Consider the following 24556-nt stretch of genomic DNA (forward strand, 5'->3'; position numbering starts at 1 on the left):
TGAGGTGTTTTTTTTTCTACTTTCAGCTTGGAGGTAAATTGGAAGATAAGAGTATCACGGACTTTCCTGCCTAGGCTGGCTTTAAAATGCAATCCTAAGGTTTCAGCCTCCTACGTACGCATGAGGCACTGGCACCCAACCTAAATTGGTTATTTTCGAAGTAGGGTTTCATATTACTTACAGACTGGCCTGGGTTGCAATCCTCCAATCTGTGCTTCCCTGTGTCATGGGGTAACCAGCATATTCCCCTAAACTAAAGACATTGTTCTAACCTAGTAGATGGGATAACAAGCATAAACCACTGTGCCCAGGCATTGCTTGACATGCAGTATCACAAACCTTTAAGCCTAGGCTGGCTTCAAACCTCTTTTCCCAACCTCTATCTCCAAATAGCTAGAAGTACAGATTTGAGCCACTGCACACAGCTCTTAATCTTTTTTAATCCATAGGCTCCCCCCGCATCCTATTTTTTAAAAAATTCTTTTGCAGAAGATTCTGGGTTACGTATCCTGTAAAGTTTTAAACATACACATGAATCATGCGGGAGCGTGTTACAATGCAGGCTTTGATTCAACAAGTCTGGGATGGAGCCTGAGATTCTCATTTCTAAAAAGGCCATGGTAATCCTAATGTTATCATTATTTGGACTACAATCAGAGCCCACCAACTTGAGATCCTCCTGCCTCTGCCTCCTGAGTACTGGGATTGTAAGCATGTGCCACCATGTCCAGCTCCACCTAATTTTCATGAGACTCTCAGTATAATGTCTAATAACTTGTCCTTTGATAAGACTGATTATAAATAACAGATCACCACCACATATGCTATTGCTCAAACAGCTGAGAACTCCAGAAATTTTGCTTTATTCTTATTGTTTACAAATGTACAAACTAGATATCCCTTCATTTACTGAGGAGTTCTTGGCATTTTCACATATAAGCATAAATTTACAGTCAATATTGTGATAATGCACTTGCCTGGAGTTAAATTTGCAAAAAATAAATGTACTCAACAAATGAGAACTCTAAAAAAAAAATCCTACCTCTGCTATTGAAAAAGATTTAAAGACAAATACATGCTATAGCAAATGTAAAAATATTTTAATTTAAAATTTTAAATGAAGGGAGGTAACTAAGAGAACAAAAACACTAAAGCAAACTAAAAGGAAATTTTCACTTATAAAAATATTTTCATGGCTGGGGATATGGCCTAGTGGCAAGAGAGCTTGCCTTGTATACATGAGGCCCTGGGTTCGATTGCCCAGCACCACATATACAGAAAATGGCCAGAAGTGGCGCTGTGGCTCAAGTGGCAGAGTGCTAGCCTTGAGCAAGAAGAAGCCAGGACAGTGCTCAGGCCTTTAGTCCAAGCCCCAGGACTGGCCAAAAAAATTAAAATAAAATAAATAAATAAAAATATTTTCACATATTACATGGATAGATTATGGACAATTGCTGGCTGACTTTCATGACCATTGACTGCACTTAGAAGTCTTGTATCATGGTGGGTAGTTGTCATTTAAGACACAGTTTCCCTCAAAGAATTTATTCACATTCATTTTCTGCATACTGCAGCAGGCATTCTAAGATCTATAATATGAACATTCCCTGTTATGTCTTTCCATTATCTATGATATATTTCTATGTTGTTTTGAGTACAGGGGAATAAATCCATTCTGTATTCAAGTCACACATTTAGTAGAAATAATATGGGTGATTAAACAATAACACTGGTGCCTAGATGTCCTCTTACCTTACCTTGCACATAATTATTTTTGAACCAGTTAGTAACTGCTAGCTTCTTCAGACAAATGTAGCTTTAACTCATTAAAAGCTCTTAGAATTTCATGAGCTGTAAAGAATGCCAATGCAGACAAATCAATGTGGTTTTAAAGAGGAGTTTTCAATCTTTGCTATTGTGCGGCCAATCTCTTCCCCAGAACTCAAGCATTCTACCCTCTTCTGAAGCTGCCTCTATTCTCACAGGACTTTAAGTCACAGCATTTCAACATTTAGGAATATGGCATTCAGGACTGAGCCTTTTCTAATTTGTCAGCACAGTTCCTAATGAATCTTAGTGCTCACTGTGTGGTCCTGGATAGTACGCCATATCTCCTAGATCCAGGAATCTATGACTAAAAACTTCTTTCATGACACTCACTTCCTTGTCTGCATGCCTTATCATACCTGATTAAACAAATCCCCAGTATTTTTTAAAATATTCCCTTTTGGGGGAGCTGGAGGTGGGGGGTGGAGGGGACATTACTAGAATTTGAACTCTGAGCCTTGGACTGGCTAGGCAGGCACCCTGCCATTGAGTCATGCCTTTCTCCCCCTATTTCTTTTTTTAAGCTTATTTGTATATAACAGTTGTATAAGGATTTCATTCTGATATTTCTACACATGTATATAATGTATCCCAATCAATCACTCTCCAGTCCCCTTTTTTTTTTTTTTTTTTTAGTGACAGTGCTGGAGCTTGAACTCAGGGCCTTGTGCCCTGACTTGACATTTGATACTCTACCATTTGAGTAACATCTCTAGTTCCAACTTTTGCTGTTTTTTTTAATATAAGAATCTCAAGGATTTGTCTGTCCCAGTTGGCTCTGAGTCTCAATTCTTAGACCTTAGCCATAGCCTCCTGAGTAGCTAATATTATAGGAATGAGCCACTGGAGCTCCTTTTTTTAAAATCAACGTGTGTGTGTGCGTGTGTGTGTGTTAATCACCTGCTTTGTAAAAACAGCCTTATTAAAACACAAATCACATGCTACATTATAACTCATTCATTTAAAGTATATATAAACCAGTGGCTTTTTAATATAATAAAAGTTATGCAACTACTACCACAATTAATTTTAGAGCATTTTTATCACCCTAAAAAATCAAAACCCCTACCCATCAGTAGTCCCTTCCCATTTTCCCCAATTCACTCCTTTCCAGCCCTTGAATAATAATAGCACCACAGGCTAGACAGAGCACATTTATTAGGCAGTGCTGACTAATTGAAATTTGAGTTGTTTCCTATTTTTGCTATTTTAAATACTGCCTCAAAGTACTGTACTCAAGACTTCCACTGTCAGAGGCTGGGGATATGGCCTAGTGGTAAAGTGTACGCCTCATATACATGAAGTCCTGGGTTCGATTCCTCAACACCACATAAATAGAAAAAGCCAGAAGGGCACTGTGGCTCAAGAGGTAGAGTGCTAGCCTTGAGCACAAAGAAGCCAGGGGGGCTGGGAATATGGCCTAGTGGCAAGAGCGCTTGTCTCGTATACATGAAGCCCTGGGTTCGATTCCCCAGCACCACATATATAGAAAATGGCCAGAAGTGGCACTGTGGCTCAAGTGGCAGAGTGCTAGCCTTGAGCAAAAAGAAGCCAGGGACAGTGCTCAGGCCCTGGAAGGACTGGCAAAAAAAAAAAAAAATAGTAATAATAATTACTTTTGGGCTGGGGATATAGCCTAGTGGCAAGAGTGCCTGCCTCGGATACACGAGGCCCTAGGTTCGATTCCCCAGCACCACATATACAGAAAACGGCCAGAAGCGGCGCTGTGGCTCAAGTGGCAGAGTGCTAGCCTTGAGCGGGAAGAAGCCAGGGACAGTGCTCAGGCCCTGAGTCCAAGGCCCAGGACTGGCCAAAAAAAAAAAAAAAAAAAAGAAGCCAGGGACAGTGCTCAGACCCTGAGTCCAAGCCCCAGGCCTGGCAGAAATAAATAAATAAATAAAGACTTCCATTGTCAGTTTGAAGCTAACCTGGATAACCTAGAGACTCCTACCACAAAGAAATAAATTCTGGGCCAGGTACCAGTGGCTCAGCCTACAATCCTAGCTACTCAGGAGGCAGAGATCTGAGGATCAGTGTTTGGAGCAAGCCCAAGCAGACAAACCCTCAAGACTCTTTATCTGGAAATAACCAGCAAGAAAAGCCAGAACTGAAGATGTGGCTCAAATGGTAGAGCACCAGCCTTGAGCAGAAAAAAGAAAGTCTTGGTACTGGCACCAAACAAAAAGAAAAAAAAAAAAAAGTCTGCTCTTGCTGGCCAGTAGATACTGTCGGCTCAGATTTGTAATCCTAGCTACTACAGACGCTGAGACCTGATGATCTTGGTTTGAAGCTAGCCCAGGCAGAAAGGTCCAGAAGACTCTTATCTCTAACTAACCACCAGAAAACTAGAAGTGGAGCTGTGGTTCAAAGTAGTAGAGCTCTAGCCTTGAACAAGAGTTCAGGGACAGAACTGGAGTTCAAGCCCCAAGATGAAAAAGTAAATAAACATAATATACTTAAGAAACAAAATGACGGGGCTGGGGATATGGCCTAGTGGCAATAGTGCTTGCCCCGTATACATGAGGCCCTGGGTTCAATTCCCCTGCACCACATATATAGAAAATGGCCAAACGTGGCGCTGTGACTCAAGTGGCAGAGTGCTAGCCTTGAGCAAAAAGAAGCCAGGGACAGTGCTCAGGCCCTGAGTCCAAGTCCCAGCACTGGCCAAAAAAAAAAAAAAAAAGAAACAAAATAACTTAATACAAAACAACTCAGTCTTAAATCTATAATGCAAACTAGTAACTCGAAGGTAGAATTTTCTTTCAAAACTTATTTCATGTAAAATAAAAATTTCTGCTCAATTTCTCCTTAGCCTTCATCTTACATGTACTAAAATACATCACATTTTGTGTCTTGGCCTATCAAGAAGATGGAAAAATACAGTCATCAGCCCGTTGGTTTCTTTTTAAGCACCTACCCCACCCTATACTCATTCTTTAATGTTTCAACTCCCTCCTCATAATCTGAGTTTAAGGTAGAAATAGATGAAGAATGGAAATTTACAAGAAAGAGCATGCCTGATAATTGTTACCAAGAAAACATTTTCCCTTTTTGCTTTAATAGGCTGTAAAGCTGATGCAATTAAGTTATAACTATAGCAACTCAGCTGGTATCAGAGGGCTGTCCTTCCCAGCAGCATCTTTGCACACAAGCATAGAGGCTCCATGCTCAAGACTGGGTAACTGTAGGCAGCTAGGAGCAGCAGTAAGGAGCATGCAGGGAGGGCAAGTCAGCAGTCAGCAGTCAGCAGAAATGTTTAAACACTGGCTGGGATCTTAGGGAACAGTAAAGGGGAGCCATTTGCTGCAAACCTTGGAAGTTAAAAAAAAAAGATAACTTCCTGAGTTCATTTGAGTTGCCAATCAAAACTAGTATATAAAAAAATAGCAAATTGACTGGGAATATGGCTTAGTGGTAGAGTGCTTGCCTTGCATACATGAAGCCTTGGATTCGATTCCTCAGCACCACATATATAGAAAAAGCCAGAAGTGGCGCTGTGGCTCAAGTGTTAGAGTGCAAGCCTTGAGCAAAAAGAAGCCAGGGACAGTGCTCAAGTCCTGAGTTCAAGCCCCAGGACTGGCAAAAAAATAGGAAGTTGCTGTGTAGGTTTGATTCTTCAGTACCACATATACAGAAAACACCAGAAGTGGTGCTATGGCTCAAGTGGTAGAGTGCTAGCCTTGAGCAAAAGGAAGCCAGGGATAGTGCTCAGGCTCTGAGTTCAAGCCCCAGGAATGGCAAAATAAATAAATAAATAAAGCTAAGCTGGGTGTCAATAGCTATAATCATAGCCATTCAGGAGACTTAGCTCTGAGGATCATGGTTTGAAGCCAGCCAGGGCAGTAAAGTCCATGAGACTCTTATCTTCCAAAAAGCTGGAAGTAGAGCTGTGGCCCAAGTGGTAGACTCCCAGCCTTGAACAAAAAGCTAAGGCAAAGCACTCAGGCCCTAAGTTCAATCTCCAGTACTGGTACAAAAAGAAAAAATAAGTTAAAAAATTACACTCTGGGAATGCCTACAGAAGAATTTTCATATCATCTTTACAGTCTCCACAGAATAACAAAACACTCAGCTCTTAAGATGAATTAGAGCTGGGTGGTGGTGGCTCACACCTAGCTACTCACGATATTGAGATCTGAAGATCCTGGATTGAAGCTAGCCCAGGCGGGAAAGTCCATGAGACTCTTTTTTTTGGGCCAGTCCTGGGCCTTGGACTCAGGGCCTAAGCACTGTCCCTGGCTTCTTCCCGCTCAAGGCTAGCACTCTGCCACTTGAGCCACAGCGCCGCTTCTGGCCGTTTTCTGTATATGTGGTGCTGGGGAATCGAACCTAGGGCCTCGTGTATCCGAGGCAGGCACTCTTGCCACTAGGCTATATCCCCAGCCCATGAGACTCTTATCTCCAATTAATCACAGAAAAAGCCTAAGTGGCACTGTGGTTCAAATGGTAGCCTTAGGCAAAGAGTGCTAGCCTTAAGCAAAAAGGAGCTCAGGGATAGTGCCCAGGCCCAAAGTTCAAGTCCCAGGACAAGCAAAAAAAAAAAAAAAAAAAAAGATTAATTAGAAAAAGAATGTAGCCCTCATATTTACTCTTGTGACATTTAAGTACCTAAAACAGATGATGCCCCACTAGTACTCAACTCTTTGTCAAGTTCAAGGAATGAAGACTATGTGAAAAGATGACTACTTCCAAAATCTCTAACTTTCCAGACCCACAAAAGGCACAGTAGCATCTTGCCCTTCATTATTCCATGGCCCTCCCAGCCGGGTTACAGGGATGTGTGTTACATATATAGCCAGTGGCGGTCGTTTTGAATCCTAACTCACCACTCACCAACAGTCCTAATGTTGGCTACGAGGATTAAGAGAAATCTAAAGTCTAATTAAGTTTCTGACTAATATTAAATCAAATTTCTTAAAGAAATAAAGGCAGATTCTTTTTCTGTATCACCCCTCAAATAACAAGCTCTACAAAAGTGAAGGCCAGGGGCTGGGAATATGGCCTAGTGGTAAAGTGCTAGTCTCATATACATGAAGCCCTAGGTTTGATTCCTCACCACCACATATATAGAAAAGGCCAGAAGTGGCACTGTGGCTCAAGTGGTAGAGTGCTAGCCTTGAGCAAAAAGAAGCCAGGGACAGTGCTCAGGCCCAGGACTGGCAAAAAAAAAAAAAAAAAGTGAAGGCCATGTCTATCTTAATTCACTGTTGTATCCCCAGATATAAGCCACACCTGTGTGGAACCAACAGACTAGTCGATGCTGCAGTAGGGCTGGCTGTTAGTCAGCATTTTCCCTGAGCTACATGACCTCTCTTGGGGCTTGCCCAACTTCCTGTTCTACAATCAGCTAGGAGCCACTATATTGCAAGACCTTTCAGAGGCAGCCTCTGGAGCCTAACACTAAGTAGATAGAATCATTCCTCACTTAGATGGCCTCTCATCACTGACTACTCATCATTTTTTTCTAAGCACCCTTAAAAACATTGCTCATTGCTGAGTGCTCTCTAGTTTTGAAGACAGCACTTAAGCCAGGGGCCATATACAACATACTTACAGGAACCATTTATGATCCAGCAGGCTACCAACCAAAGAAAGAACTTCTGCGACTGTTTTCTGCATAACACAGCTAGTCTAGCCCTTCCCACCTGATTATTTTTGCCTGTGATATGGGAGGGCTCTCAGCTTGGTCAGACAAACAAGCTGAAATTTCAGAGGCAGGGAGATAAAGCATGGCTGCTGACCTGTTTATAAAACCTCTCTGAGATCCTGACCATCTAGTTTGTGACTTGCCACTCACAGACTGCATCCAAATTCACAGCAGGAAAGAAACAGATCTTGTCCCTGAACCACCCAGTACCAATGCTACCCCCCACCAGAACTCACGCCTTGACATCTGCTGTCTCCTGGGACGTGCGTGTGAGTGTACGGGAACGCAGGCGCTCGCCTGCCTGCTGGATCTCCTGTAAGTTCCGTTCCACATGGGGAAGCTCAGAGATGCCCTCAGTCTCAGCAGCAAGCTGTTCAGCTTGCTGAAGAAGTTCACCAAACCCCTCAGTATCCATTGGAAATGCAGGTCCTAGATAAGGAAAAAAAAGAAGAGACCTAAATTAAGGGAAAGACGGGCTTCAAACAGTGCCTGAATCAGTTACAAGCTTAAGGAAACCTGAGGACTTTTTGTAAACAGACAAGGAGACAGCTCATCAACAAGCAGGATTTGTTCCTGAACATAACCCAAGAACAAGCCTGACAGAGAAAATGAGTCAGACTGTAAAGAAACAGATCATTTCTGTACATAGTGAGAGCCCCAGGATTGATTCCTGCCACCAGAACAATGCAAAGATAATTAAACCACAGACCAGAACTCCTGCCTCCTTCCACAGCCCAAAGTAGAAAAGAAAATGAAAGCTATTGTGGCAATCTTTGGGAGGCTTAAAGAACAATTACTCTGCACCTTCTCTTTCTCTTCCTGTCACAGAAAAACACCACTACCACAAGACTGCCACAGTTTATAAAGTCTTATTTCATTAAAAGGCCTTATCTTCATATGATCCTCACGATAACTTCAGGAGGCTTCTGAGCAGACACAATCAACTCCAGTTAATGAAAGCTCAGTTATGTGCCCAGCATTCTCTCTGCTATGATTTGGCAAAATACAAGTGTCTTGTAAACCCAACCCTACATGAGTCCAACACAACTTCGCCTTCACTAACATAAAACACATCGTTTTTTTTTATTCATGCCTATGTCTCCATTCACATATACTTGAGCTTACAAGATTACCAAACGGAGATACCACGTCTGATTGTTTCCTATTCCTACTACTTTATAAGTATCATTACTACTAATTATAATACTAAATAGCAGCTAGCTTTTAGACCAAAATTTTATTAACCACTCCAAAAATTGAGAAAAGCCCTACGAAGTGTCCTGATATTTAACACGTTAAACCTTTATGATCCTCTCTCTCTCTCTCTCTCTCTCTCTCTCTCTCTCTGGTGCCTGAGCTCTTTTGACAAGGCTAGCACTCCATCACTTTGAACCACAGAGCCACTTCTGGTTCTGTAGATTAATTGGAGATAAGAGTCTCATAGACTTCTTGCCCCAGCTGGCTTTAAACCATGATTCCCAGATCTCAGCCTCCTGAGTAGCTAGGATTACGGGTGTGAGCCACCAGCACACAGTTTGTATACAATTAATGATTGAGGATATTTTTACTCACGATTTATACCAAGAGAAAATAAAATGTGTCACCATCATAAAAATGTACATTGCTAAAAGATTAGAAAATATTTATTATTTGATTTATTTATTTTTGCTGGACTTAGGGCGTGTACTCAGGGCCTAGATCCTGTCCCTGAGCTTCTTTTTCCCCTCAAGGCTGGTTCTCTACCACATAAATCACAGCTCCACTTTGTGCTTTTTAGTACTTAATTGAGGATAAAGGTCTCACAGACTTTCCCGCCAGGGTTGGCTTCAAACTGTAATCCTCAGATCACACAGCCTCTTGAGCTGCTAGGACTACAGGTATGAGCCACTGGCACCCAGGAAGGAATAAAGTTATTTTGAAAAGAACTTTGTTGGTGGTATTCAAGAGTTTGAACTCAGGGCCTCTCACTTGCTAAGACTGTTGTGATACTACTGAGCCACACCTCCAGGTGTTTTTCACTGGTTATTTTTAGGAGACTCACATCCCACCCTAGCATGAACCTGAGCCACAATCCACCTATTATAGGCTTCTGGTCACCCCTAGGTTCACAGGTACATCCCATGTTCATTCAGCTTCTCTTCTATTGAGACAGATTTTTGTAGATTTTTATGGCTGAGCTGGCTGGGCACTGCAATCTTCCTAATCCAAACCCCACATGTAGTTTGGGGTAACAAGCACATGCCACCATACCCAATTATGGGTTGAAAAGGGTCTCTCAAATTTTTCTGCCCAAGGTGACCTCAAACTTTAATCCTCTTGCTCTTAGCCTTCAACGTAGCTAGGTTATAGGTATAAGCAACTGGTACCCAGCCCCAGAAAAAGAATACTCTTTAAACAGCAGCTCTTGTTCCTTATTCTTCTTTGTTTAAAACCTATGGCTTCTACTGCACATGTGAAATCCTACTGATCTAGCGCTGTAGTGCTAGTATAATACAATGCTAATGTAACATACAATTATATCTCAACTATGAAGCACAGGTTAATGTTAATAGGGCACCATTACCATCATAAACCCACAGCAGGAAGATAAAGACTTTTAAAAATGAGCATTAAAGGACATTAACTTTAAAGGCAAGGGCACAAGGTTGAAACAAAAATAGCTCAGCTCAAGTAAATAGAAAAAACTTCTGTATTTTTTTATGAAGTTCGTAACTGATTTCAAGTTTTAACAAAAAAATCACATATGCCATTACTCTTCAAGAGTTTCCAAAACTGTGACTTTTTTCCATGTAGTATTGGCAGGCTATAAGTAGCCATCTTTACCTATAGGAGAATGAGGATGGCAAAGGACGACTTAGGTATTCCTTGGTCCTTCCTTCCTACAGTCTATTTCCATGACAACAACCAGTAGTAATGCTTTTTGAAGTTGGTCAGATCTATCCCTCTGCTTAAACCTCTTGCACAGTGAAGCAGAGATGGGACCCAGCTCCCTAACTACTGACTTATCTCCAGCCCATTCCTATTTCTTCCCTGGGATTCCACCACCCGGGGGCTTCCTAACTAGTTCCCAATGGATCAGGCCCATCCCTCCCCTAAAACAGTTTCCTCCACTGAATGTTCCTCCCCTTGATACACCCATGGCTGGTTCCCTGTCTCCTATTCAGCTCAACTGTCACCTTGCCTTCGAGACCAACCTACAACACACTATTTTAAAGTACAGCAGTCCATGAATGCTGCATATTTATAATCTGTTATGCAGAAAGCTGAGGCAGTAAGATTGAGAGTTCAAAGCCAACTTGAACTCTTTAGTGGGATACAGAAAACCACTCCACCATTATAATTCTCCATCTCCCTTATTGTCTGTCACTGCCCGAGGAAAGTGTTGTGGGTCACTGATGTAGACCCAAGTTCCTGCAACAATGCCCAACACGTTGTAGGTGCTCATGTGTGGAATAACTAGAGAGGTTCTACTCTTGCTTTTGTTAAGAAGATCTGTTCAAAGGCTTCCTGCCTTCTCCTGCCAAATCAGCCCCCACTAGCAAGCAGAGACCTGAGCAGACTACCCACTGATCCTTAACATTTCTGAGGCTGTAGAGCATAAGGCAGTGACAGTAGTCAAATGGCATAATTCAGATGGCATGTGGTCTACACTAGTCCTTTCTCTCTAGAAAGGCAAACAAAAATCAGTTTTATTTTACAAGAACTAGCCAAGCTTTCAGGTAAACAAAATCCCAAACCAAAAGAATACATAGATACATATAGAAAAAAATTTGCTGTATAACTTCAGAAGTAAAAAGCAAACAATCCACATCTGCCTGAGAGAAGAAAAAGGTACTACCTTTTGGGGAAAAAAAAAGGCTTATCCTACATTACAATTCTACCAGCACAAAATAATTGTACAAAAACAAAACACCTTGCCAGGCACTGGTGACTCATACCTGTAATCCTGGCTACTCAGGAGGTAAAGATATGAAGATTATGATTCAGAGTCAGCCAGCCTGGGCAGGAAAAGTCCTTGAGACTCTGATCTCCAATTAATCATCAAAAAAGCCAGAAGAGGAGCTGTGGCTCAAGTGGCAGAGCACTATTCCTGAAAAGGGGGGGGGGGGGGGAAGCTCAGGGACAATCACCCAAGGCCTGAGTTCAAGCCCCAGTACCAGCAAAAAATAAAGATAAAAATAAATCTCCCCTCACCTCTGTAGTACTGGAGCTTCAACTGAGGGCTGGGGCTACATAAGCCATACCCTCTACCATCTATACTTTGAAACAGTCACCCTATTTTATTAGAAGTTTTCAATTAATGGTTGATTTCATAAATTTAAGAATAATAGTGTACCTCCATTGAAAAAAGAAAAATGAATCTATTTAGCAAGGACAGGCTAGGGCCCTGGGTTCCTTAGGGTTCTTTCCACTAGCAATGATTAAGCATGATTGTGAGACACCTTTGGCAACACTGCAAAGTGCTTGGCTCAGAGAGTATCACTGAGTACCAGAACCCTGAACAACAATTTGTTCTCCATGCACCACTTGGCAGAAGTCCTACTGAGTCCCCCAGAGACTCCACAGGCACCAGAGAAACTGAGAGTCTTAAAATGAAGGGCACAGGTTAGAAGGTTAGAGACAGGGCTAGTTACCCTTGGTGGGGAGCAAAGGGGCATGAAGGAGGCTTCTAGGGGGCTATCAATTGTTTAGATTTTTTTTTTTAATGAATGGTAGTCAAAAATATGTTGACCTTGAGAAAATTCATCAATCTGGACTTAAGATTTTTTTATCTTAGATAAAACTGCCCTTTCCAAAACAAAATTAATGATCCACTGTTTTTCGGAGGCTACAGTAGGACACTCTATCCTGGTGTTTTTAGATTTCCTTACCACACTGACAGGATGCTGAGAAAATTAAAAAATATTTTTTAATTAATTTTTATAGCTGGATGCCGGTGGCTCATGCCTGTAATCCTAGCTACTGAGGAGGCTGAGATCTGAGGATCATGGTTCAAAGCCAGCCCAGGCAGGAAAGTCTGAGACTCTTGTCTCTAATTAATCACAGAAAACCAGAAATGGTGTTGTGGCTCAAAGTGGTAGAGCGCTAGCCTTGAGCTGAAGAGCTCAGGGACAGTGCCTAGGCCCAGAGTTCAAGACCCATGACTGACAAAACAAACAAACAACAACAACAAAAAAAAACACCAACATGTTTTTTTAGAGAAGATAGCTTATACCTATAGCTAAAGCAAGGACTGAGCAGATTGCTGTTTTCTCATACTGGTCTGCATTCACTTGTCATTCAATAGCATGCCAACATTCTTAAATAGGAGGAAATAATCCCCAAACCGCACAGAAGGTGAAATGAACTAATTATAAAGGCAAATCAAAGATGCATCAAAGAATTTCAGATCACTTGATATTAACATGTAGGTCCTAGTTATGAAAAACATAAACTTTTCCACAATCTCAACGTAAATATTAAATAATCATGCCAGAAAGATGAGATGCTTAAATATTCAATTTGCTGAGGACTTCTAAACCATTCTCAATCAGTATGCTCAAAATGTAGTCCCTTTCACAGGTGGTCTGAATCTTATTCATATTCAGTATTCATATATGAAGTATCTACACATCTCTTTTCTGGTATTCTTTAAGATGACCGATCTGTCCCAGAAATAGCAGCTACTAATTGTCCTGACTCAAGCCTATGTGACTCCCAAGATATAGTTCAGAAGATCAAAGCCTCTGAGCCTCAAGGATGACAGGAAAAACAATGGGAAATTTGAAAAGTCTCTGAGCCATCCATCTCAGACCTATCTGCCAAACTTTTGGCAAGTTTCTGGTCTCCTAGGACAAGAAAACATTTTCTGTAAAAGGTTAAAATAATTACTATTTTAGGTTTTGTGGCTCAGTCTCTGTTACAACTATTCAACTCACCACTGCAGCTTGAAAACAGCCACAGACGACAGTATGTAAACAAATAAACAATACCTATGCTCCAATATAATTTTAATCATGGATATTAAAATCTGAATTTCATAAGTTTTCCCATGGCATGAAATTTCATTCTTTGGATTTTTGTTCTCAATGACTTAAAGAAACAAAACCTTTCCTAGTTTACTTATCAATGAGCCATAGCTTGCCAACCCCTAGTATAGGGTTTCTGAGCTCCAGCACAAATTGTGGTTTGTGCTTACAAGCTACACCTGACAAAATTATCCTCACTAGCAGCACTTGCTGGGTGTGCTAAAGGCCTTAGGCCTACTGCAATTCCCCTTCCTTCTTTTAAACTTTGAAATGTATAAAGGAGGAAGAAATCTACTTTGTATCAGATGAACTCTGACTTGTATAAAGGGTTCTGACCTAATATACCAGATACTGGTCCTTTTAAAGTACAATGTAACATATTAAATCTACATGAAAGTTTCTCTTTCCTTATATCTACAATCCAGTCAGTTATCCAAAATATACAAAAGGCTAAGACAGATGGAAAAAATAAAGGCATGGTTATCTGTCTTTCTGTCTGTTCTTCAGTGTTAAAGAATCTGTCTTGATCCAATGACTTGTATGAGGAGATGACATTGGCTACTTTCCCTTGTAGATTTACAATAGAAGGGTTTCCCCACTTACAATGGTTTGACAATTTTTCAACTTTACAATGGTGCAAAATCGACAAGCTTTCAGTACAAAGCACATTTTGAGTTTTGATCTTTTCCTGTGCTCCCAATATGAGATATGATATGCTTTGGAGATGCTGGACAGCATAGTGAGCCAAAACTCTTAGTGAGTGCTGGGGTAACAGGGAAAACAACAGGAACCCTACAGCATACCTTGTTGTTAAGCTGCGCTGCTCGGTGGGTTAGATGTACATAGGGGGTTTCTGACAGGATATTTTCAGTTTATGACAGGTTTATTGGTACATGGCCCTGTTATAAATTGAGGAGCATCTGTTAAATCAAACAATACTATTCACTCACTAAAGAGTTTCTGTATTACTACATACCCAAATACTGTTTCTTGCGATTACAAAGATGGAACCTAACAAAAATAGTTAGCACAGAAATATGTGTGTGTGCACACGTGCATGTATGTGTTAGGTGTGGTCAAAGGAGATATTTCATACATACACGTTGGAAATAATAAATGATAATGCTTTTTTTTTTCAAACCAATGACTAACAGTGTTCTTGCTTTTTGGGTTTACTTTAGAATTTAATAATAGTAAAATATCTTCTAAAATTTTTTAAAACAGGGCTGGCAATGTGGCTTAGTGGTAGAGTGCTTGCCTAGCATGTATGAGGCCCTGGGTTCATTTCCTCAGTACCACATATACAGAAAATGCCAGAAGTGGAGCAGTGGCTCAAGTGGTAGAATGCTAGGTAAAAGCTCAGGGACAGTGCTCAGCCCGAGTTCAAGCCCCAGGAGTGGCAAAAAAAAAAAAAAATTAAAACAAAGTACATAGGAGACTAGACTTTGAAGCTAGGCACTGATAGCTCACACCTATAACCCTAGCTACTGAGGAGGCTGAGATCTGAGGATCCAGGTGTGAAGTCAGCCTGAGCAGATGAACTGTAAGATTCATAGCTATTACCTAGCAAAAAGCTAGAAGTAGAAGCATGACTTAAGTGGCAGAGTACAAGCCATAAAGAAAAAAGCTGAGCAAGAGGCCCTGAGGTGAAGCCCCAGTATGGACACAAATAAGAGGAGGAAGAGGAGGAGGAGGAGAAAGCATCAGCAATGACTGGACTTTGAATACAAACACATGGCTTGATTCCAGATTGTTCACTCACTAGCAAAAAGAAGATTCCTTTATCATTGACATAACAACCAAACCTATTTATTTCAAAAAATTATTTATTGATATACCAAGTATTTTATAAATGACTGATTTATATTGATACAAAATATTGCCATGTTGCCATACTGGCAACATTTTATAGCTTAATTATAAACATCTCTGCTTCAAAAAAAATCTTCTAGTAAATATTCCACACTAAATTGTAATTTATTTAGTCAAATCACTGAGTAAGAACTTCTGGAAGGTGATAGTGATTTTTTAATGTATGCTATATTACCCACTACCAAATCCAAATTTCCACTATGAAGATGTGATTCCGAAGAAATCCAGCTTTTAGTACCAAGCAGAAATCTTGCCTTCAAACCTTCTCATTAATCAGGTTATTATAGAATTAGAACACAACAATGTGCAACATTTAGGATTAAAGATTAATGAGAGCTAGGCTCCAGTGGCTCTCACCTGTTATCCTAGCTACACAGGAGGCTGAAATCTGAGGATTGTGGTTTGAAGCCAGCCCAGGCAGAAAAGTCCATGAGACACTTATCTCCAATTAACCACCAAAAAAGTTGGTAGTGGAGCTGTGGCTCAAGAGGGAGGAGCATTAGTCTTGAGCAAAAAAGCTCAGGGGTGGCACAGGGCCCTGAGTTCAAGTCCAAGACTGCCACAAAAAAAAAGAGAGAGAGAGAAAACTAATATAGGTTGAATATCCATTGTACAAAATGGTTGGGCCGGTTTTTCAGATCTTGGAATGTTTACATATATCTACTGAGATACCTTGCGCAAAGGACCCAAATCCAAAGCACACTTAGTTCCATATATACTTTATACACGAAACTCCTTTGTTATATATATATATACCTTATACACAAACCTTGGAGGTATTTCTATGCATTTTTAAAATCTGTTTGTGTAAGTTTCATGGCATAGGTTAGGTTCCATTATGGTTACATGTGGGCACTTAGAAAGTTTTGGATTTTAGAGAACTTCTTATTTTGAATTAGTCATATTCAACCTGTACTATTCCCTTCTCTCCTCCACTTTAGATATGGCTAGATGACATTATCCTTCTTTGTACCACACAGCTGAAAAGAAAGTTACATCCTCACAGATGCCATTGTTCCAGATACCTCTGAAAGAGGAAGAAAAGAACTATAAAAATAAGGGTGCTAAATAATTTTTATGAGGCTCAATAAGAGAGTTAGACCTGATCATTATTCAGAAGATAGACTTCGGGGAGGGGGAGGTGAACTAAAATAAACTAATCTAGACACAAAACAAAGATCTGAAGATCTTTTTGGTAGCAGATGTAGTAGTAGTACTGCCCTGGATGAGTCAGCTTGTGTGCTGGGCATCGGCTTTCTTGATATATAAAGTATCACTTACATTAATTCATCTCCAGTAAGCAAATAGAAGTAGTCTAGAAACACATAAAAACATTACCTTCATAAGGAACTTTCTGATAAACTCTTGGCTATCCATACCAGTAGAAGGGCCATCCATAAAGTAAGGGCTATGAACTCTACCTGCCTCAAACTCTCCCCCTGGGACTGGACCTTCTTTGGATGTTTCACCACTGGTGAGATGAGTGAGTTGTCTCTGTGATTTCTCATGGCCTACTTATCAGGAAATATCAACAAATACGAAATATTTTTATTCTTTCTTTTTTCTATTTTTTTCCCACAGTACTAGGGATTGAACTCAGGGTCTCTTGAGCTATGCCCCATTCTTTTACTTGACTTTACACTAACTTTCTGCTTCCTCAGAAGTAGCAATCACACTTCAAAGATGACAAAAATTGCATGAGAACCTTAAGAATGAACACTAGCTCGGGCTGGGGATATGGCCTAGTGGCAAGAGAGCTTGCCTCGTATACATGAGGCCCTGGGTTCGATTCCCCAGAACCACATATACAGAAAACAGCCAGAACTGGCGCTGTGGCTCAAGTGGCAGAGTGTTAGCCTTGAGCAAAAGGAAGCCAGGGACAGTGCTCAAGCCCTGAGTCCAAGGCCCAGGACTGGCCAAAAAAACAAAACAAAACAAAAAAACACTAGCTCCTTTTTTTAACCACTGGTATTAACAGAGGTAGATTACCAAGTAGAAGCAGATTAGAGAGGTAGAGTACAAGAGGTCTGGTCTGGGAATGTGGCTTGGCGGTAGAGTGCTTGCCTAGCATGCGTGAAGCCCTGGGCTCTATTCCTCAGCAATACATACACAGAAAAAGCCATAAGTGGCACTGTGGCTCAAGTGGAAGAATGCTAGCCTTGAGCAAAAGAAGCTCAGGGACAGTGCCCAGGCATTGAGTTCAAGCCCTAGGATTGGAGAAAAAAAAAAAAAAAGGTCTTTAGCCCAGGATCTTCTCTCTAAACTAGTGGTTCTCAACTGAGAGTGACTTTGCCCCTGAGGAGTTATGTAGCAAACACTGGTAGACATTTTTAGATGTTACAACTTGGAAGGAGACACTATTAGCACACTGAAGGTAAAGGCCAAGCATTCTGCCAAACATCCTATAATACAAAACATAATATCTACAAAGAATGATTTGGCCCCCAAATACTAGCTCCCAGATTAAGAAACCCTGCTTTAAACCAAGGAAAGCTTCTTGTCCTGAGAACCACGGCACCCAGATTAGTAACACCTGGCCTCTGCTGAAAATACATTTGGGTTCAAATTGGTGGGGTTTTTCTGTCGGTCATAGGGCTTGAACTCAGGAACTAGGCACTGTCCCTGACAGCGCTACTTCTGGTTTTCTGGAAGTTAATTAGAGGCGAGAGTCTCACAGAGTTCCTTGCCTGGGCTGGTTTTAAACCATGATCCTCAGATCCCAGCCTCCTGAGATCTAGCTAGGATCCTGAGTTAGGATTACAGGTGTGAGCCACCAATGCCTGGCTTTGTTTTTTAATGTAAGAAAAGCACTATAGTTTTTTTTTTTAATCAGATTGTAATAAAAGTCTAGGCCATTCCTTTTCAAAATGATTTTAAAACCACTGTATATACAAAATTATTCCATTTGGGCTTTTTATTTTTCATTGTGGTATATACATACCACACAGGAAAAGTTTAACCACAGTTCTATGGAACAACAGATCAATTTTACAAGTGCAATAGTGAATTAAAGAAACCAGATATGAAAAAGAAGAACATATGTATGATTCCATTTAGATAAATCTTAAAAACAGGAAAGCTAAACAGGGTACAAGTAGCTCACACCTGTAATTCTAGCTACTCAGAAGGCTGAGATCTAAGGATCATGGTTCAAAGCCAGCTGATAAACAAGGTCTGTGAGATTCTTATCTTCAATTAAGTACCGAAGAAAGGTTAGAAGTAGAGCTGTGGCTCAAGCAGTGGAGAGCTATGAGCAAAAAAGCTCAGAGACAGCACCCAGGCCCTGAGTTAAAGTGCCAGGACTGACAATAAAAAAAAGGGGGGGGGGGGGGAAGAGAGGTTATGCCTAGTACTAGTACTAGCAGTCACAATGTTGGTTAAAAAAAAAAAATCCCTTTGGAATACAAGGAAGTACTGTGTGGGAGAACACAACATAACTTTCTGGGGACTAGGACTGAACTGGATTCCCACAAAATTCTTCTGATGCTCTAACCTAGTAGGCGTGGTGATGACCTTAAGATAAGGTGATGACAGTGGGATCCTCAGGCCAATTAGTGTCCTTGTAAGAAGTGATACCAGGGGACTTGCCCTGCTCCACCCAATCCTCCTCATGCCTATGACCAAGGAGCACAAGATGGCAAGAACTCCGTAGACATTCCTCATCAGAACCCAACTTTGCTAAGCCTCCAAAACTATAAAGATAATAAATTTCTATTGTTAAAGTCACCCAATCCATGGTATTTTATTATAGTAGCCTAAACTGACAAAAATGGCAGGGCATTAATAATCTATGTCTCAACTTACATAATGGTCACAGGAGTGAATAGGTAAAAAATTCACTGAATTCACACACTTATGTTCATTAACAATTTTTACAAATTTTATCATGAGGGCTGGGGATATGGCCTAGTGGCAAGAGTGCCTGCCTCATATACATGAGGCCCTGGGTTCGATTCCCCAGCACCACATATACAGAAAATGGCCAGAAGTGGCGCTGTGGCTCAAGTGGCAGAGTGCTAGCCTTGAGCAAAGAGAAGCCAGGGACAGTGCTCAGGGCCAGAGTCCAAGCCCCAGGACTGGCCAAAAAAAAAAAAAAAAAAAAACAAACAAACTTTATCATGAAACAATTTAGCATTATCTCCATGAAGCAATGAGAGTTTTTTGCTTTTCATTTTATACCATCAGTTTGATGAATTCTTTTCTGTGACTGATCTTATGTGATATATGTGATTTTATATAATCTTTAATAACTTGCTATTTTAGAACTGCTCTAAATTCCCTACTCAGAACATTTGCCTCATCATTGTCCCTAAATTCCCAATGGTAATGACTTAAATCCATACCTACCTCCTGGCACACAAACTCCAACCTGAAGTTTCTAGGCCCCATCTATGCATTTCCTCTCAAGCACATCAATGTCAGGCCCACCGTGTCCGAAAGTCTTCTACCACCACCACCAGCGTGGCTTCTCTCTCTCAGCTCATCCTTCTTCACCATCTGCATGTGACCCTCAGATTATTGACTTGCAAATCTCTCTCTCCAGACTCAGACACCAAATACACATAAGTACTTTTTTGGAGGGAGGGGGAAATAAGGAGGTAGGAAGATTCCTTGTACAATTGGTATACCTAACAAAAACTCTTAAACCAAATTCAACAAAAAGAACACATTCCTCACTATCCAAACCCCTACCACCTGAAAGGAATTAGATACAGGGGATACTTAAAAGTCTTTCATGACCTTGTAACTGCTCTTCCATCTGTCCTTCTACCACATAAGCCACATCTCCATTCTTCAAGCACAAGTTCTTGTGTGATGCTACAGTGTAATCTGCTCCTGTCTCTTCTACTCCATATCAACCTGCCTTCTGTTTCATTTCAATTATTCTCATATCACTTTTCTAAGGATGTGCTTGCTTAAAACTCACTGACTCTCACTCACTGGGATCAAGATGAGACACTGCTTTGACTTTCGATATCCCCAAATAAAACCAACCACCTGGCTTACTCTGTCCTGACATCTTTATACATGCCCTGCTTTGTGCACTTGCTCAAATTTTTTTCCCAAACAGACCCAACCAACCTTCCACTGTACTGCCTGCCTGAGCTCCAACCACCTTCTCCACAGGTACCCTGTCCACCTTCTGGACAGGGCAATGACTCCTTCTGGGGTCATCTGTAAAAAGGAAAAATAATTGTATCTCCTTCACCTGCCACATGGCAACCACTCAGTAGACAGTAACTATTATTATTACCACCAATTCAAGCTTTACCTACTGCTATGGTTTGGATATGGCTTAAATGTGTGGCCCAAAGGTTTATGTATTGAATGCATGGTCCCCAATGTGGCGGTGTTAAGGAGCAGTGGGACCTTTTAGAGGTAAAGCTAGCTTGGCACCAGTGGCTCACACCTGTAATCCTGGCTACTCAATAGGCTGAGATCTTGAGGATAGCAGTTTGAAGCTAGACTAGGCAAAAAGTCCAGACAACTCCATCTCCAAAAATAACCAGCAAAAAGCCAAGCCGGAGGCATGGCTTAAGTGGTAGAGCACCAAGCAAGCAAGGCCAAACAAACGTGAGGCCCTGGGTTAAAACCTGCAAAATGAGAAACAGACAGACAGACAGACACAGATGGAGAAAGAGAGACGAGAGAAGAGGAAAGGGGAGCAAGAGGAGAGAGAATTGGAGAGAGAGGAGAGAAGAGAGATGATAGGAGAAAGTGGAGAGAGGGGAAAGAGAGGGGAGTAGGGAGAGAGAGGGAAAGAGTGAAAGAGGGAGAGAAAGGGAGAGGAGAGAAGGAAATAGGGAGAGAGGGAGAGGAGAAAGAGAAAAGAGGGGAAGGGAGAGGGAAGAGGGAGAAGGGGAGGAGAAGGGGAGGAGAAGGGGAGGAGAAGGGGAGGAGAAGGGGAGAGGGGGAGAGAGCCTAATGGGAAGCCCCACTCTATTTTCTGGCTTCCTGACTTGCCAAAGCTTCAGGGATGATGCCATCAGCCATGATTCCTTACCAGAGGCTGCTTGAGCTTGGACTTTCAGCCTCCAAAATTGTGAGCTAATTAACCTCTTCCCTCTTCTTTAGGAAGTAGTCGACCTTAGGTATTTCACTATAGTAACAGAAAAGGGAGCAATACACCTACCAAATGGTTTTCCTCAATATCCCTTCTATAAAAACAGCCCATCCTCTAGTTTCTTTCAACTTAATCATTCATTTATTCATCTAGCAATAGGAAATGTTCACATGTAACAATGGGGATAACCCATTCCTGAGCTCTTGCTATGTGCGAGTGCCTACCATAAGCTTTACTTGTGTCATCTAATACCATCCTTATGGTAGCCCTCTGAGATCCAAACTTGCCTTTTCTCTGTCTTCTTCATCTCAGAAAATGGCACATCACACATACAGTTGCTCAAACCTAAAACCCAGGCACTGTCTTTAACATCTTTTTTCCTCTCAGATTCTACATTACAAATTCATGTCTATACTAAACTTATTCTTAAAACAGATACATGAGCTGACTCACTTGTGATGTGACGGTGGTGTGCAACAGTGTCTGTTCTGTGGAGGTGTGTCAAAGCAAGAATACTCCCCCCTATGAAGACTGGAAAGAGACTCTTGGACTTAAGGAAGGGGAGTATTTCACAAAGATCTCTGGTCATGGTGAGAATGGCCAGAAGAACAATGAGGTGATCACTAATGTGGTGATTGGGAGAAAAGAGAGGAGACTGTGACTTGGAAAAAGGCTTGAAAATCATACCTGAGATGGGAGGTTCAGCAGGTCAGAGAGGAGCCAAATGACTCCTGGTCTCTAGCTGATGCTGAACTGAGGCCAAAACATGTCTGACAGTAGAATAGTAGAAACTGAGTGAAAATAACAGCCGGTCAGACCACTTAAAGCCCTATAATTCACTATAAAGAGTTTTGTCCATCACTGTTAATGAAATGAGGATCTATTGGAGAGTTTTAGGAGGACTGGGTTTTTTGGTTTTAGTTTTCTTCTATAGACAAGGTCTCACTATGTAGCTGAGGCTGGCCTCCAACTTGTGCTTTTCCTGTCTCAACCTCCTAAATTCCAGGCTTACCACCATTTCCGGCTCTGGAGGATTTCTAAAGGAAACATGAACTGAGCATCCCTTTAACCTACTATGTCCAAAAAAAAAAGAAAAAATAGGGCAGAGCCAAGGCACAAGCAGAGAGATCAGATGGAAGCTGTTCCAGCAATTCAGGTGAGAGATAATGGCCACAACCACTGTTGGAGGACTGAGAAAAAGGTAGGCAAGGAGGACCCGAAGATTATTGGCTACTCTCATATCACTGAGATGAGAAAAGAATGGCATGAGGAGCAGCTTGATGGAGGAAATGGAGGGGAAGCTGCTAGCTCTATGCTTAGTTTAAGATGGGGTTGGTTAGCAGACAGCTGAGTCAAGGGAGAGGTTCAAACTGGAGATGCAAATATGATGGTGTCTAGTAAAACGGCATTTAAAACATGGTATTTTACCAATGGTGAAAAAAAACGAAAATACCCCAAACACTAATGTATATCAAAGAATAGCTAAAAGAAAAGGCTTCAGCACCTAACGGTAAATGCATGCAATAAATGTTCTTGTCATTGTTATAAGCTCTAGAGGGAGGGGTACAGTTCTCCCCCAGAAAGAACATAAAAGGTGACTTTTTCTTGTGCTCAAAGGCATCTTAGCCCCACAAAACAAAACAAAAAAAATTAAATCCTCCTTCCACTAGCAGCCTGGCAAAACCTCAGCAGCGGGTCACCTAAACACTGACCAAGGACCCAACGGATCAGCCCAGTCTAGCTGGGCATCGCCTTTGCAGCCCAGAGAGCCAGCCACTCTGGGCTCCAATCGTTAGCATCGCCTGGAAACCAGTACGGGAGACAGGTGAGGGGTGACCGAGGTGGTCGGGGCCCTCGTCTCCCTTCGCCACGAAGACTGCACTCGCCAAAGGCTCCCCCACAGGGCGTGGGGCAGCGAGGGGCAAGCGAGCCCGGCGGGCGGGCGCGGTGAGGTGGTCAGAGACACCCCCACACACACAGCGCACGGGGGCCGGGACGCTGGGGGAGGGGACGGGGCGCCGCGCGGCCCGAGGCTCCGGCAGGAAGGAGTGGGGAGCCCCAGGTCCCGCATTCCCAGAGGGGGCTGGCACGCGGCACTCGCGGACGGGCGCGGCTGGACACCGCGGTGGAGGCGGTTCCACAAGGCGCAGTGTCACCGGCGTCAGGCGTGCCGGGCGGCCGTGAGGAGAACCAACGTGTGAGCGGCACGGCTCCGAGCACGGGGACGGGGCTCCGTCCAGAGCCAGGCGCCCAGCGTCCCACAAGGCTTTTAGGTCGGAAAGGCCGCTCCACCAGCTCAACCATCAGACACACCCTTACCTGGCACTACAGCCGTCCCCGCCGCCCCGGTCCCGGCAGGAGATCGCCGCCGCCGCTTCTCGCGCCGCTCGCCTGCGCTTCCTGATTGGCCGGGGTGGCCGCTCCCAGGAGCCTCCGCGCGCCGCGCCGCCAAATAAACTTTATCGACACCTCAGGGAGGGGACAAGAACAAAGGTGGGGCTGGGGGCGGGGCTTTCTGGGGCGGGGCTTTGTGGGTGTGGGCGTGGCCTGAAGCTGTGCCCGCGCCCTCCTCTCTCCCACGTGGTTTGGGTCTGGATTCTACCAGCCTGGCGCCAGAGACGGCCCTTAGCTCTTGACTGGGCGCCATTCCGGTGTCAGGTCCTATTCCAGGCGCTTGGGGACACGGTGGCGTCTACGACGAGCAAGATGCCTGCCTGAACTTCCACCTTTCTGATTTATAGAGATCTGGAATCCGGAATCTTGCTGGAAAGCCACCTGTCAGAAAGGGCCAAGGTGCTAGACCTTGAGCAAGGGCTCTGTGCATTATTAAGACACATCCCCAGCCCTGAGCTTTATTTCTTTTTGGTGGGGCTTGAACTCAGGGCCTGGGCACTGTCCCCAAACTCTTTCACGCAAGGCTAGTGCTCTACCACCTGGAACCACAGCACCACTTCTGGTTTTCTGGTGGTTAGTTGGAGATAAGTGTAAAATTAGAGAAAAGGCAGAAGTCTTGGATATTAGGGAATAAGGCCAAATATTGAAGGCAAAGCTTCCTTGTAGGGAAAAACTCTAGGCCAGTCATTAAAGGGAAATTTCTGAGGTAGAGTAAATGAGGAGATAAACACCAGATTATTGGAA

The 24556-nt window shown here is 42.5% G+C and overlaps 1 protein-coding gene across 1 annotated transcript in view; it reads right to left on the bottom strand.

Moving 5' to 3' along the window:
- Positions 1-23793, bottom strand: part of Nup93 (nucleoporin 93) — a 110300-nt gene extending 86507 nt beyond the window's left edge. The window contains exons 1-2 of the mRNA XM_048355541.1: positions 23738-23793; positions 7711-7903 (exon numbers count right to left, since the gene is read on the bottom strand). Coding sequence (XP_048211498.1) covers positions 7711-7889 — 179 coding nt within the window. The 5' untranslated portion in view covers positions 7890-7903; positions 23738-23793. The remainder of the gene's footprint in view (positions 1-7710; positions 7904-23737) is intronic.
- Positions 23794-24556: the final 763 nt, after the last annotated feature.

The sequence above is a fragment of the Perognathus longimembris genome, chromosome 10, assembly GCF_023159225.1.
Source record: "Perognathus longimembris pacificus isolate PPM17 chromosome 10, ASM2315922v1, whole genome shotgun sequence".
Classification (NCBI taxonomy): domain Eukaryota; kingdom Metazoa; phylum Chordata; class Mammalia; order Rodentia; family Heteromyidae; genus Perognathus; species Perognathus longimembris.